Source organism: Cygnus atratus, chromosome 1 (assembly GCF_013377495.2).
Source record: "Cygnus atratus isolate AKBS03 ecotype Queensland, Australia chromosome 1, CAtr_DNAZoo_HiC_assembly, whole genome shotgun sequence".
NCBI classification, from domain to species: Eukaryota; Metazoa; Chordata; class Aves; order Anseriformes; family Anatidae; genus Cygnus; species Cygnus atratus.
The window spans coordinates 57,900,129-57,916,372 of NC_066362.1; the positions used below are offsets into that span (position 1 = coordinate 57,900,129).

Below are 16,244 nucleotides of genomic sequence, written 5' to 3' on the forward strand. Positions count from 1 at the left end.
TTGGCTGGGGTTCAGGGGTGTTAGAGGGAGCTGCAGAGGCTTTGGCTTGCGGAGTTGAGTGACAAGGTGTGAGAGGACATGAGACAAAACCGAAGAGCAGCAAATGTCTACGCATTGAGAAAGGCAGCTTTGCAATTCACTGCAAAATCTGAAGTGTTTTTTGTTTTGTTTTGTTTTGTTTTTAAACCCTAAGGACTACTGGCAGGGCTTTGCTAAAAAGATATAGGAAGGCATTGTTCCAGTAGGGCTGGTCAGAACTAGCATCCGTTTGTAATAACCTCTATAACCTCATTAATTTGAAGATGTTTTGCTGCCAGTGTGACATGGCTTCAGCATGCAGCTACCACAGAATAAAACAGAAGGAAAGTCACCACGTTTTAACATGAGTGGTGGTTATTTATGGCAGGTGCAGGATGTTTGCAGTGGCTTGCGGAGGATTTTTGGTGTCAGAAGGGAAAAGCTGTTTAGCAGCCAGGGCATTGTGGCAATTTGAGACTTCTCATGGCCAGCTGTACTAGATTAAGTGTGTAGTTATCTGCAACTTCAGTGAAGTCCTTGACAGTACATGGCATGAAGTACACTGAGCCCCAAAGAACAGCCATGCTGTGACGTGTATGAGATCAACGTTCCTTGCACCGCTTACGTGGGAGTTGCGCATCGCTGCCGGCTCTGCGCAAGTGGCAAAGGACATATCTACAGCATGCAATGGGACCTGCGGCAGGGGCTGGACATAAGTGAGCTCGAGGATGAGTTGTGTGCGTGAGACGGATTGCAGAGCCATGCTGACAAGAGCTGTATGGCTCCAGAGACATCCTAGACACTGCTATCTCAGGTGTCTGTGCCCCTGGTGCTGCTGCACAGAGCTGGGCTAGGAGAGGATGCCTGCATCAGTGTGTTGGGTTTTGGTGGCAGGTGGACCAATAGTCATTATAAGCCAAATTGCTATTCTGTATCAGGCAGTCATTGAAAACAGAGTCTATTATCCCTTTTATTAACCCTTTCCAAATGATGAGATAGCTCCTGATTCCTTCTGTCACCTGGCCGCAAGAGGACTACAGGTAAGAGGCAGTCCCTGTTGGAGCCAGGGTTGAAATTCAGGTGTCATTGGCACAAGTGTCCTCCTCACCTCACCAGGATAAAGTTGGCTTTGCCACTGTGGCCCCATGTTGTAGTGGCAAAGACCTTCTTTCATTTAGCTGTGTGAAAGGCAGCAGCTCCTCAAAGCCTTGACTTCCTTCTCTTGATCTGAAATGTTGTCACCTTTCTGGGGAAAAATGTAGCTTTAGAACTAGGTTTTGGGACTGTCTGTCTCCAGGCTGCAGTGATGACACAGGATGCGTTCAGTCATCCTAAGTCTTCTTCACCCTTTAAAGTGTTTTTAAAATGTATTGGATCAACTGTGTTTTTGTTTTTTCTTTTATCCTGTGCAGTGTTTGAAAATAAAGATAAGATTGTGATCATCATGGAGTATGCAAGTAAAGGAGAGTTATATGATTACATCAGTGAGAGGCGGCGGCTGAGTGAAAGAGAGACAAGACATTTCTTCCGACAAATAGTCTCTGCTGTACATTACTGCCACAAGGTGAGCAAAGGATTTGATATTAAAAAATGCTATTTGAAGGCTGAGTAGTGATTATATTTCAAAGCATGTCTGTGGCAACAGCATTCATTATTAAGTATGACAGCATGTGATTATATCAGTGTGCCAGAAGAGTGAAAGTGCTACAGTAGCTCTCTGCCTGTTTTTAAAGACTAAGGGTGTTTTCCAGTGTTATGGCATACTACCAGCCACACTCTTACATTAGCCCTACATCCCATTTTTCCTGTGGAATTAGTTCTCGTGACATAAAATAACAATTAACTACATTAGCTAGAAAAGGCATTGCATAGAAATTCTAGTACATTAATATTAATATATGGAAATTAATGATGATTCACAATTTCAATATGCAAGTGAAGAACTTTATAAAGGATATAAAATACATGAAAGCAAAATAGGCTGGAGAAAGCCATGAGTGTTCAGCTTTAGCATGTACTCACTCTGGATAGTTGGAAATAACTTTTCCAAATGTAGGAGGAGCACTAGAAAGATACCCTTTGCTAATGGCTTTATCCATCATGGTACCCAGTAGAATGACAATGTAAGCAATTAAACCCAAAGTAACTGAATGGCTGTCATGGACCTTTTATCCCTGCTGCATACAGCCAAAACTTGCATGAGGCTAAAGCCAACGAGCAGCTAACACAGTCTTTTATTTGAATTCTTGAACATTTTAATCTCTATTTGAATTCTGATAAACAAGGCAGATTTTCAAAGTCCTCACTGTGAAGCACTGAAAAGCTGCAGTGGCCTTTTTGGTGCAGTTAATTTTTCCCAAATTTCTTTAAAGAAGTTTCTGACCTAAACCCAGCTTGTTCGTTTTCATCCCTAACATTTACAGTCTTTTAGGATTTTAACTCCCCTGATCCACACGGCTGCACATTGGAGGAAGGAGGGCTTTTGTAAGGACTAACGTCATTGACAGATATTGTTTTCTGGTGCCTGGGAAGAATATATTGCTTTCATGCAGTGGGGGCAGGATCCGGCCTGGAATTAAGTTCTAAAAAGACAACCCCCCCCCCCCCCCCGCTGTTTTACGGGCTTTGTGGGAGGACAGATTCCAGTCATTCTTCCCTTAACCACACACCAAGTGACTAATACATCGCCTGTCACTAGTCACTGGGCCGTGAGTGTTATGACAGTGAAATCAGCCCTGAAATGCAGATGCAAAGACCACCCTGTCAGCTCACCTTTGATTTGCCTAATATTTTCTTATATTCTGTTTCTTCCTTCCTTATTTCAGAATGGTGTTGTCCACAGGGACCTAAAACTGGAAAACATCCTTCTTGATGACAATTTTAATATTAAGGTAGGATTCTTTCTCTCATCTTCTCAGAATGGATTTGCATGTTTTGTAACATTTTTATCCAAGGTAATAGAAGAGCCAGTGTTATGGCAACAGCTACTAAGCAACAGCATCTGGCAAGAGGCTCAGTGGTATGGAGGTTGGGGAAAGAGCACCACTGGTGATGAATCAGACACACTAACTGAAGCTCTGCAAAATTTGGGGGAGGAGGCCCTGTCCTTCCACCCAAAGACCACGATTCTCAAAGCAGCATCTATTTACTGGTGGAAACAGCAGCACGTTTTTTGCAAATTAGTTTATTTTACAAATGGTATTATTGCTGACTGCTGCTGGGCCTAGAGAAAAAAAATGCTCCTGGTCTACAGGGTTCAAGTGCCTCCTACAGAACACTATGAATGTCCTTTTGATCATGGCTGGAAAATAAGCAAATAGAGTTTCAAAATAAACCTAGTAAAGCACATGTGCTTCATTAGGAAGTGGCCTTGGAACTCCAGACACAAACGTATACTTTGGATAGTGATGTCAGTGATGTCATTTCCATGTCATTGCTCCCCAGTGAAAGCATGGGAATGACCTTTTTTCCCTTCTTCTTCCATTTTTGCTAAAAGCTGCAACACAAAGATAAATAATGCAGGAATTAGTGAAGATTTCAGGTGGCTGAACCTGTTCCACTTTCAGCTTTGTTCCTGCCTGGCTAGCTGGGTTCACTGATTTGCAGGCAAACAGACAGAGGCAAGGACGCCAAAGCGTTTCTGCTGACTCTTGGGCATCCTTGCTTAATTAACAAAGGAAAGCAATCAAGGAGCTGTCTGTGTAGCCAACTAAATAGTCTGGATTTTCGTTTTTTTCTCTGCTGAAAGTCCTGAGGCTGCACGCACTGCCTCCTGCTTATGCTGGGGAGATTGTCTTCATCTTAAGCTGATATGCAATGGAAATGGAAAGTAGCATATGGTAGCCGCCATCTGTGTAGCACTGATGACAGAAGCTAACTTGGATCAACTGGTGGATTAAAGACACATAAATATGCGGTTTCTAAAAATAGGCTTTTACAGAAGGCCCATCCTATGCAGCGCTTGGACATTTTGCTGTTAACATCCCATGTCAGAGCGAACCTCTCCGCTTCTGTTCCCGCAGCGCTGCTCCCTGCGGCAGCCCCAGATGGTCTCAGCAGCGCTGAAAACAAAAAGTCGCCTTTCTAGGACATTGTATACGGAACAGGCTTCCGCAGGCAGGATGACCTTTCTTTCCACATTACGCACCAAGCTATCTTCCCAGCTAATCAGGGAATTCTTGAGAGAAAAGAGGAATTTGGGGAATTTGCTAGCTGCAGTGGCCTGGATCTCGGCACTGTAGTCTTCATATGCAAAACCAATCACTTCCCCGAGCCTCTGGGGAGCTGCGTTTTGTCAGAAGGCTCAGCAGCCTCCCCTGTCTTCTTTCTGGGAGCCTGATCTTCCTGCGGGGGCGAGGGGGAGGATGGGGACCCAGGGGCCGCAGAACCACAGATGTATTTCAGCTGCCATAGAGACGGGCACTGCTGTGCCAAGAAATTCAGGTCCAACCCTTTGGATTCACCTTTTTCACAAAGGCTGCCCTTCCCTGAACTAAATGATGTTTAAGCTGCCATGTGGGTATTTTGTGTATTTCCAGCCTTTCCCCGGTTACTTCTCTGTGGACTTCAGAGCACAGCTCAGTGGACAAGGCTGCCTCACGTGGATGGGTGGCTGCAGGCTCTCTAGCTGTCCCCTGCTAGCAGTATCCGCAAAGTCTCATGAAGCTAATAAATAAAACGAGCTGGGGAAGCAGTTTGTATTTTATGCATCTCACTATCAATAGTGTTTGAATGTGGGTTACTTCAAGAGGCAACTCTTTTTTTTTGTAGTTTACCTTTTTCTCCCTTCTTTTTTTTACACCTTTCCTACCTCACGACTAAGCCCAGCTTTGAATACTTGATGTTAAACGTACCGCTGCTATTTCCTTGATCCTGAAGCCTTGAATGCATTACTGTGGTTTCTGTGTTACTTGCACAGAATTTTACTTCCCACTTTTTCTTTGTTTCACTAAACAGTAACCGTTGGCAAGGAAACACATATGGAACTGTAAATTATTTATTGGGAGCAAATCTATCAGGTCCTGATTCTGAGATTATTTATGTAGTTTATTCTTATATATGGTTTATTCAGGCGGAAAAAGAGAAATATGCAGTTTGGGGGATGGTATTGACTGATGGCTTCAAGTACTCAGTGGAAGACATTTTCTAGAAATGGAGTGATAGTCTTATCTGTACTCCTTCACTATTTACATTTCATTCAGTGGATTACAAGGCACTTACAAAATTGGCAGTCTGATTTTAAGAATGATAAAATGAAAGGAATCCCTTTGTTCCTGGGTGCAATGTGCAATTGAAAACACGTTTCTGAAGAATCCAATGATCTAGACGCTACAGTATATACACAAACGTCATAGTAACGTGAGGACAAAATTAATAAGGTATGGTAAAAATAGATCTGTGTAGCACAACTCAAGCAGTAATTCCAGGACAGGAAATAAAGAGGACAATTAATCCATCAGAAGTTATTATCCAACCTAAAAGGGCCCCAAGCCATTTTACATGATACTACAGTAACTTGGAAACCATTCGTAAATTTTAGGTATAGAAATGAAGGTCATGAAACGGTGTTTGGAAACATAATTAGCTTTTTTTCTTAAGTTAAAGTAGTGAGTAGAAGTCTCTGGAAACAATTGTGTTGAAGTACAGCAACTAGGAAACACCAGTGTCTGAAAGCTGACAAAAAATTACAAGTTTTGAAGAGTCCTGTTGGTCTACGGGCCAGAGCTGGAGGGCGATGAGGGGAAGAAAGTGATCTGATCTGTGTTAGATAGGTATGTTTTTCAGTGTCTTGGTATATGTGGTAGTATTTTCTTCAAACTATTACTTAAAACCCCTAAATACAGCAAACTCAAATAAATAAATAAGTTTTAAGCACTTACGAGACTGAACATGCACACAGATCTGTGGGGTACAAGGGTTTAATCCAGCCAATTCATCAAATGCTATCTTGCCTTTCTCCCCAGATGTACACCCAACTGAGGCAATTTCATACTCTTGAGAGGATATCTTCCTTCATAATCCTAACGCAGCTGGGGTGGGCAGGGTTAGACAGGTAGCAGGGCTAAGGCAGCCCCAGAGCACTGCAGGAGCTGCCTTCAGCTGGTGAATTGGAGAGCTCTGTGTGGAAGAGGTTCACACCAGCTTTAGGCACCCGCCCTTTGTGGTCTTGAAAAAAAGCCTTGAATCCTTTCTTTTCTCCAGTAGTCTAGAGGGACTGAGATCCTAGTGTTTGGTTCACTCTAGGGATGACTTTGCTAGAAGAACTAGCAGTGGGGTGAGGGTGTAGTTGCCTCCATTAGCCCGTAGCTCCTGCAAACAGCGTGATGAGGACCACATGCACCCCGTGCAGCACTGCAGTGCTTCCTCAGTGCCTAAATCCCCCAAACTGCACGCAGTGAGCTGGAGAGAAACTGCTGCACAGTGTGGCAGCCAGGGAATTAGTGCCTCTTGCTATCCAAATCCTGTGTCCCTGTCCTGTGCCACAAGCTACCCTCAGGGATGCCTCTGTCACGCTGCCCGGAACGACGGAGAGAGCCTCCTCACTCACAGCAGGGCTGTGGCGGCTCCTGGGCTGGGAATTGCACCTAAAATAGATGTCTAGCAGAGCTTGACGCAAGCTGCATGATCAGCCCCAAAGTGATAGAAGGAGACAAAAATGCAAGCATAATAGTAACATAATCCCACTAACTACACTTTCACTTGGGCTAGTAAGGGGACACCAATCAGACTAACCACCGAGAACCCATGAGGGTTTCGTATGTGCGGGGTAAGTATATGTAATTGGGATTTACCTTGCTGGAAGTCTCACCCGGTGCACATGCATTTCAATTGCTCTAAGAGACTTAATTATTTTTCTGTCTACAGTACAAAAAGACAGATTCTTAAGTGGGGCAAAACCGACAGTTTCCACAAGTGCAAACCTCATGGAATTTATAGTCGACGCTTAAACAATAAATTACATCTGGTTGATCAGAGTAACAGTAAATACGAAACATTCACCTCCTGAAGTGAGGGGAATAAAGCCCACTTCCCAGCTCCTCCCAATTTAGGAAGTTTTTTGACTTGCTGCCTTAGTTCCATTTAAGTGCCAAGAACATGAAGTAATGTTGGCTTCTATTAATCTTGTTTTGGGGGGGCATGACAGTTTTAATGGGAAAAGCTGATAAACATCAGTCTGTGAGTATGGGAGTGGACTGTAACATAAATACTCTTTTCCTGAATGGTCAAAATGAAAACATAAATGCCCAGTCTGAGAGTTTCTTAGTGTGAACAATGGTATGTGTATCCCTATATATATTCATGCACATCTACGTGCATTTTATACATTCCATGGTGTTAAGGGAATGTGTTTTCTTAAGGAATCACACTGTGCAGTGTCTGTCCTTGTCTTAGCTGCATCCTGAACTAAAATAAAACTCAGTGACCAGCACGAAGTTTCAGTGCTGAAATGATCCCATTCTTCCCATGATTGACAGGGCACACTTCATAGGGCTTAAAACCAACTTCCTGCAAGCCAGTCAGGGTGACTTGATAAGAAAGTGGAATTCAGAGCAATTAAGTGCAATCTGAGCCATGAGAATATGTTTGCAGACTGCAATTGTACACCAGCTGTTTTCAATGACATTCCAGCCATACAATGATGATTTTACAAACCACGTTTATTTAAGGGTTGAATTTTCTGCTGTGGGTTGATGATATGCTGTTTGGGGGACTGAGCAAATTCAAGCCATGAATGGACGTGGTGGAATGAATTAATATTAATGAACAGGAATCGGCTGCTCTTTGAGCAAGATATTGTGAATCCAAATTGTCAGTGGAATACCTGCACACACTGAACATCAAAACAGGAGAGGGGGAAATATGAAATTTCATATTTGCTCTGTGACCTCAAAAAAATGTGAAAATGATATTTTAAAATAGAAGTTTATATTTTTAACATAAAAGTGTATCTGTGTATATATAGATAGATAGGTATTTATGGATATTCATATATTCACTTTGTCCATAAATATTTTTTTTTGCATGGTAAGGAAAGAAAATTGGGAACTTCTGTCTGTACTTCACCAACTTTGTTACTTCAGTCTCAACTATGACATTTTTTGGTCTAGTTTTGATAGTTAACAGAGACAAAGACTTTATGTCTCCCAAGAGTTTGCTAAACATTGCAGTTAAACAGGTATTAGCAGCAATGGTGATACACATTTTAGAAAGTCAAGAGTGATTGCTGCTGCTGGTAAATTCCCTTTCTTTTCTGGTCACTTTGTCTTATCTTGAATTTTTTCTTATAATATCAAGTAATCACTGCTTCTTTCTGGGGTTTAATTTCTTTCTGGTAGAAAAGGCCTGAATAAGGTGAGGAAAACCCAGAGAAAGCTCCTGTCTCTTAAAGCTATAAACTGATAATACCTTTTTTATGCCTGTGCTTTATGTCTTTTATGTATGTGCTATGTCAGTAGTGGGCAGTCATAAAAGTATCTCTGGGAAACAAAAACATTTAGGTTTCAAACAAGATGAAAAATGAGATGTGTTGCCTTCTGCTAGAGAAACAAAGGAAATGCAAAGGTTGTGGGAGTATTTAGTGTTGCTATCCTCAGCCTTTGTTTTGAACAAGAACAGAGAATTGAAGTAAACAAATTATTTGGACCTGATCCTGCAATTCCTACATGGGCAAGATTCCCAACGGTCTCAAGGGGAGTTTTGTTTGTGTTGGGAAAGCCAGATTTGGGCCCATTGTTTCCAGTTAGGAACCAGACTTGTGTTTATTATCTCATGATAGACATCTCGTTTGCTTAACGACTCAGATTCCTCAGCTTGGAGTCCCTGAATGTGTAACAGTTATTGTCTGCCTCACTTTCCCCTCTTTTCAAGCAGAGCTATGTTCCACATGATTTCAAAAATCACTTTTTTTTGTAATCTTACACTTAGTTTCCTATGACACGCCTGCCTCACTCCTCTTGTTTTTAAAGGTCTTGGCTTTGGGCTTGCATGTGCAATATAAGAACAGTAGTACATTCTGTTTGCATTCCCTTGGTATTAATGATTATACAATATGAAGAGTAATCAGTGGACAATAGTCCAGTGCCTCCCAGTATGAAATTGTCTTTGTAAGCACATGCAGTTCATCTAGCAAAAAATCACTAATTGATGGTTGTGCTTGGCAGTGACCTGTCTGCAAATGGAATCAAAACATCCGTGTTCCCAGTCTGGAGGATTTAACTTGGGGACCCTTCTCCTTCTCTAGGAGGCCTTCTAAAAAAGCCATGAAATCATAGAATAATGGGCTGGCAAGTGAACTTGAGAGGTTATCCATGTTGAGAGCCCTGCCCTACAGCAGGGTCAAGTATAGCTTAGTCCTTCCCAGTACAGGATTTTCTGTTACATTGAGATATTGTTAATGTTACAGAAGCCTTGTGCAATTGTCTTTGCAGATTGCTGACTTTGGACTCTCCAACCTCTATCACAAAGACAAGTTTCTGCAGACCTTTTGTGGAAGCCCACTGTATGCTTCCCCTGAAATAGTTAATGGACGACCTTACAGAGGCCCAGAGGTAAGAAGGGTCAGTTTTTCTGTGGTGGTACGGGGATGTCCTTGATGGTACTGGTCTTGTGGGTTAGTCTTAATACTAGAGTTATTGCACATGTATGTGTGAGTCGGTGTCTCCCATATTGAAAGTTCTCGAGCTGCCTTTGTTTGCTTTACCTGTGGTTTTTCGGATGTTAGATACTGGTTTGCCCATCGGTAGGTGCATCTGGACATGGCAGGGAGAATGGCGGGGATCAGTTTTCCTGGGCTTCACACTCATTGTCTCTGTATTTCAGGTTGACAGCTGGGCCCTTGGTGTATTGCTTTACACTCTGGTTTATGGAACGATGCCCTTTGATGGCTTTGATCACAAAAATCTCATCAGGCAGATCAGCAGTGGAGAATATCGTGAGCCAACACAGACCTCAGGTATAAAAAAGGAGTGAGGGCAATGTATTGAGCTGACAGGAGTTCAGAATGGAGGATTTGCCCTGTGCCTTCCAGAATATTTTGGTGTCACGTTAGAACGACACAGAAAAAAAAACTCTCATTCCCCTACTGACTTCATCTGCTCTCAATTCCCATCTGGGTACAGCATTTACCAAAAGCCCTTTTGAAATGAAAGTTTTATAGCAGATAGATTTTATTGCCTTGGGGAAGCTTCAGCAAGCTCTTTTAACTAGATCTATGGCAGTGGAAGGTCTGTTAGCTATTGCAAGTGGAATTGTTCAGACAAGCTGTAAACCGGTACAACATACTGGTAAAGACCAGCCCTCTGACTACACTGTAGTATATCATAAGCAGAGAGAAGGTGAATGGTCAGGGCAAAGCAGCCTCTTATCTGAGAAGCTAGGCCAAAATCTGAATTAAATGCCACTGTGTTTGCATTTATTTCTTCTTAGAGGATAACACGTTAAGCTGTCACTTGACAGAAGAGCATCAACTAAGTCTGGGTCATTGACATAATAGCTCTTTACAGCCTTAAAAATGTGTATATATATTATTTAACTAAATATTTATCTCTCATCATTTCTTTGCCATCCATTCATTTTTCTGCTGCCTTGTCACTCTCTTTATAAAAAAAATCGTTTAAAATATACAGAACACTACACTTTTTATGAAAAAAAGTAAATCTAAAAGCAGTCATATATAGAGCATTTAAAATATCCCAATTCCCCTCTGTTTTCCTGCAAGTTTTGTAATTATTACAGTTGACAACATTGGAACAGGTTGCCCAGGGAGGTGGTGAAGTCACCATCCCTGGGGGCATTCAAGGAATGGTTGGACGTGGTGCTTAGGGATGCGGTTTAGTGGGTGACATTGGTGGTAGGGGGGTGGTTGGACTAGATGATCTTGGAGGTCTTTTCCAACCGTAAAGATTCTGTGATTCTATGACAGATTGGTGATTTCTTTCAGTAATATGGAACTATTCATTGACCAATACAAGACAAATATTAATTTATTTGGTAAACAAATGTACCAATTCAGCCTGGGTGTATCATACTCTGTTGATGGAAAGTAGTCCTCGAATTCATTTTCCAGCATTGACTGATGGCCAATGCCTTGCCCCCTTTCACATCTCCAGTTGTAAGAACCATTATTTTTGCACTTTTGATTAGCTTCAGGCTTCAGTTTTAAACTGAGGAAACCAAGAGTGCCAATATTTTAAACTTTATTATTTTATTCTTTGTCCATAGATGCTCGTGGTCTTATCAGATGGATGCTGATGGTGAACCCTGAACGCCGAGCAACCATTGAAGACATTGCCAACCACTGGTGGGTTAACTGGGGCTACAAGAGCAGTGTTTGTGACTGTGATGCCATGAGGGACTCGGAGTCCCCATTGCTGGCAAGGTTCATTGATTGGCATCACCGTTCTACTGGCCTCCAGCCAGAGACTGAAACCAAAGTGAAGTGCCTTTCTAAGCCCAAAGGTCCTGAAGTCACACTAGAGAGACAAAGGTCTCTGAAAAAATCAAAAAAGGAAAATGACATTGCACAGTCCATCCAGGAAGGGGGAGCTGAAAATGCATCCAAACCCACCTCCAAGAGACCCAAAGGCATCCTGAAGAAAAGGAGCAACAGTGAACATCGATCTCACAGTGCAGGGTTCATTGAAGGTGTGGTCAGCCCAGTGTTACCCTCTGCTTTTAAGTTGGAGCAAGAGTTGTGTAGGACTGGCGTAGCCATTAAAAGTGTTGTGGAGGGAGAGGTAGTAGCCAAATATGGCACTAAGCAGTCTTCACTAATGCCAAAAAAAGGAATCCTAAAGAAGACTCAGCAGAGAGAATCTGGCTATTACTCCTCTCCAGAACGAAGTGAATCTTCTGAACTCTTGGACAATAATGATGAAACAGTAAACAGTGACACTTCTCCAGGGGTCACAGAGCCATCCAGAAATGGGTCTTACAGTCATTCCTGCAGGCGTAAGGGTATCTTGAAACATAACAGCAAGTATTCTACCAGCAGCACTGAATCTGCTTTAATTAGCCCTGATACACCGACATTGGAGGCCATGGAAGAAGTGGTCCTGCCTGGGGATGCATTACCTCGAAGTTACAGTCGCCCTTCCAGCGTGATTAGTGATGACAGTATTTTGTCCAGTGACTCCTTTGATTTGCTGGATTTGCAAGAGAACAGGCCAAACAGACAGAGGATACGGAGCTGTGTCTCTGCTGAAAATTTCCTCCAGATCCAAGACTTCGAAGGACTTCAGAACCGCCCACGGCCACAGTATCTAAAACGGTATCGTAACCGTCTGGGGGACAGCAGTTTTTCCCTTCTCACAGACATGGATGATGTGACTCAGGTCTACAAGAAAGCCCTAGAGATCTGCAACAAGCTCAACTAGCAGACGGAAGATGGAAAGGGAGGGAAGGGAGTTGTTCTGTGTACCTTTATGGTGAAGTAAGCCAGGTTACTGATTTGCTGATGATGGTAGGTTTTCCTTCAAAAGACTTGACTGTACCTACTTAGCTGAACTCCTAGCAAAGTCTAAAGTAGCCCCAAAGTCATCTCACACTTCTCTAATTCTGTGTCCTCAAAATATTACCTAGCTGACCACAGAAAATCCTTTGGTCTTTGCATATGTGATGAAAGTGTATCAGGATCTAGCAGACAAAAGCATCGAGATTTAATGGCTTGAAGTGAAAGTTAGAATTAAAACTGGAAGTGAGGCACACACATTTTGAGAGGTTTCTAATTAATATTAGATTAGCTATATCAAGAGATGAACTGAATTCTTCAAGTCAATTTTGGTTAGAAAGGGAAGCTTTATTTTTCCCTGAAATTATTCATCTGGATACAGGCATTACTTGTTGCGGATCTTCAGTTTGCATTATGCAGGAGATCAGGCTGGATGGTCACCATGGTTCCTTCTGCCAGGGTGATCTGAGAGGTGTCTGAACCCTTTCTGGGACAAATAATTTGAAAATGTTAGCCCAGAATAACCTTGCATGGAGCAGGCGTTCAGATCTGGCCCTTCCCACAGCCATTGCTCTTCAGTGAGCAGGAGGCCCTAATTTTTTTTCCAACTACCAGCAAAAACAGAGTCAGAGAAATGAGAACAGGAGCTGGAAGGAATGGATGTTGTAAGCAGCTACGTGACTCTTCAAAACATTTCAACCCATGTGTTCAATTTGACTTCTTCAAAATGGCCAGCCAGATGGATGCCAATAGGTAGATGGATCTAACAAAGGGTCCCAAGGGTTAACAGACCCTCCAACCTAGAGTTCAGTCACTGTCAGCAAAGGGTGCCACCTTGCTATTAGCTTGTAGTATCTGAGGGTGACAGGTAGTTTGTGACCAGAATGTTAAGTAAAGAAAAGGTTGTAGCATGTAGGAAATGGATAGAGGTCAGAAAGTTGGTGGGAATATGCCTTTCTCCAAATGAAAATGTTTCTAAGTAGGTAGTAATGGAGCAAAAAGAATTGAGCGATGAAATGATAATAGTAGATTTGATAACAGTTAGCATAAAAATGCAGGCCTCTATGTAGATAGCGTAGCTGGTACTGTATGTGCAATGATACCAGCTTGAAAAAACAGGAAGGATATGGGTGTGCGTTCTCAGACATACCTAAATATCCAGACTAAAGGCTTCAACTCCCATAAAGGTATCACATGGGTCTACTGGATTACCTGAATGTAAGCCTCTGTCAGAAAGGCACTGTGTGTTTGACAGGCCTGGGCAAACTGGAATCTTAAGGCCCATTTCAGTCTCATTTATGTGAGCACATAGCCCGTGGCTATCTTAGAGGTGCACTGGTGTGAATAAATGGTAGGTTTCAGCCTATGATGTCAAATGAGCCACAGCTGCAAAATTCATGTGTGCAGACATATCCAGAAGAGAGAAGCATGGCACAAACTCTGTTCTCACTCCTCCCCTGGAACTGGAATTGAAAACAGACTTTGGCCCACTGTGTCCAAAATCCTAGAAGTAATGCAGAAATGGAAAGTGTTCCTCTGGGAATTCAGGGGTAACCCCACAAACAGTTGGCATCTGGGGCAGGGAGCAATTTCACTTGTAAATTGTTTATTTGGTGCGTCATGGTACTTCAGTCTGCCAGTTCCTCCTAAAAGCCAACAAGGCTGCCTAGCATAAAGATGAATGAGCTCAAATTTCCTAAGTCGGTTAATCTGTCTCTATGGAGAACCTTTTCTTCTCGTGAAACACTGGACCAAATTTGGCCCTGGAGTCAATGGCATCAATATCCACAAAATGTATGAGAGATGTGCTCTCAGGCAGTCAAGTGAAATTTGGCTCACTGCTCATTTGCTCAGGAAGGGCAATTTCAGGGCATTTCTCTATAGACCTGTATGACACTTTTGGTGTGATGCTCAGATGTCCTGCCTTCTCACAGGTCCTGCATTTGCTCTTTCAGCCCATCCAAATCCAACACCCAATTTTGCAGTTTATTTAATTAACAGGTTTACTGTGATGTGTTTGAAAACAACCCAACGTAGTCTCCATGGCCTTTCAGAAACTTTACAGCCACAGCTTTTAACTTGTGCCCTGGGGCAGGAGAGCCAGATCCTCAGCTGGTGTAACTCAGCACCGTCCTGTTGACGTGATGGAGCATCCCTTTGGTGGGGTTACACTGATTGACACCTTCCCTGCAGATCTGGTGCTAAATCTTGAGTGGATTTATAGAGGTTTTACAATGAAGGGAAGGGAACTCAACCAGCTGTGGCAGGGAATTGAGGAGCACCCTGAAGGCTCGTATCTACCTAGGCTTTTGCCCAGGCCTGCTTCCTTGTGTACAAATGTGAATGAGTGAGTGACTGCTTGCTGCCAAACTGGAAATGTTTCGTAGGGATTTACTGGCATGTTACTGGCATGTTACATGTTTACTGGCATGTTATCATTCCTAGAGGAGAAGAAAAAAAAACTTGACTGCACATTGTTATTATTAGTGTTGTGATTATTATTTAATTTTTTTTGTAATACAAAGTTGACTTTTTTATTTGAATTTGTCTTTTTTTTTATTTATTGGTCTGAAAGCCATTTCAAAGGTATAATAATATATTTGGTGTAATTTAATTGGTGCAACATTATTTTACAGCTCCGGCCAAAATTGTTTGGTGTTTTGTTTTGGTTTTGTTTTTGTTTTTTCTCCCAGTCCTTGGTTGGTTTGAGCTCTATGAGGCACACAGGGGAAAACGCTGGATAATCACCCAAAGTGTTTGTATTTTTAATCTGATACTGTTTTTTATTAAATAAAATGGAATTAATGTAACTGTGAAGTCTCTCTCTTTCTTTTTCACTGTACGTCAGCATCAGCCAAGGCCAAATGGTAATGAACTTGTCATGCAGAAATACAGCAGCATCACAGCTCATTGTACCAAGTTGTTTATGCAGAGCTTCTTGGCTGGTTTGTGCATTTCAGTGTAATGTGGGTGGCCACAGAGACTCCCCTACTATGAACAATTTGGCACCACAAAATGCCCAAGGCTTTCAGCTCTGTAAATGTTTGGTGGAGAATAACAGCTGACTGGGCTTTCTCTGCTGGAAGATAAGAAGGTTTGTGGGCCGGGTGTGCTGCAGGTGAGACAGAGCAGGCCGGCTTTTGAGACACGGCACAACTTATTTGTAGCCCAGAGACACATGGCCACAGTCCTTTCCCCTCTCTGGTGGGGAGGACAGTTTATTTCCAATTTTAATGTCCCTGTGGTGTAATTTAAGGGTTGTTTCAGCAAAAGACTGGTGGCCATCTCCTGTTGTCGAATATGGAATGGTTTCAGTAAGATGGCTTTGAGCAGTCAGAGTAGTCAGCTGGCAAAAAGAAGCAAAAAGGAGTTAGTTTTCATTTTTTGGAGTCCCCTTGATAACCAAAAGTCTTGGGATTGTTTTTCTTGGAAAGCAGGTCATTTTCATAAAGGAAACTGGGTGTTAGGTATGCTGTGTGTGCTGGTGTCTTGTTAAAATAAAGGAAATGGTTGGCACTGTCTTGTAGTTGGCTCTGAGCAAGACACCATTAAACTGCACCCTTGATGCAGCCAGCCAAGATACCTGTGGTGTGTATTCCTCTGCTTTTTAAATTATGGGAGGTTTGGATTAGGAACCAAAGTTTGGATCTCATGCAAAAGAGACTTTCATTTTTCTAATTCATTTTCTCTCAAGCTTTTTAAAGCAAAAAGTCGTGGCTGTAGGTGCTAGATTTATTTATCAACACCACTTAACAACCAGTGGGAATTAACAGAAAAA

At 42.4% G+C, this 16,244-nt stretch overlaps 1 protein-coding gene across 1 annotated transcript in view; it reads left to right on the forward strand.

Annotated features, from left to right (window-relative positions):
• Window positions 1-15,276, forward strand: part of NUAK1 (NUAK family kinase 1) — a 50,561-nt gene extending 35,285 nt beyond the window's left edge. The window contains exons 3-7 of the mRNA XM_035562277.2: window positions 1,431-1,582; window positions 2,844-2,909; window positions 9,447-9,566; window positions 9,838-9,970; window positions 11,239-15,276. Coding sequence (XP_035418170.1) covers window positions 1,431-1,582; window positions 2,844-2,909; window positions 9,447-9,566; window positions 9,838-9,970; window positions 11,239-12,392 — 1,625 coding nt within the window. The 3' untranslated portion in view covers window positions 12,393-15,276. The remainder of the gene's footprint in view (window positions 1-1,430; window positions 1,583-2,843; window positions 2,910-9,446; window positions 9,567-9,837; window positions 9,971-11,238) is intronic.
• Window positions 15,277-16,244: the final 968 nt, after the last annotated feature.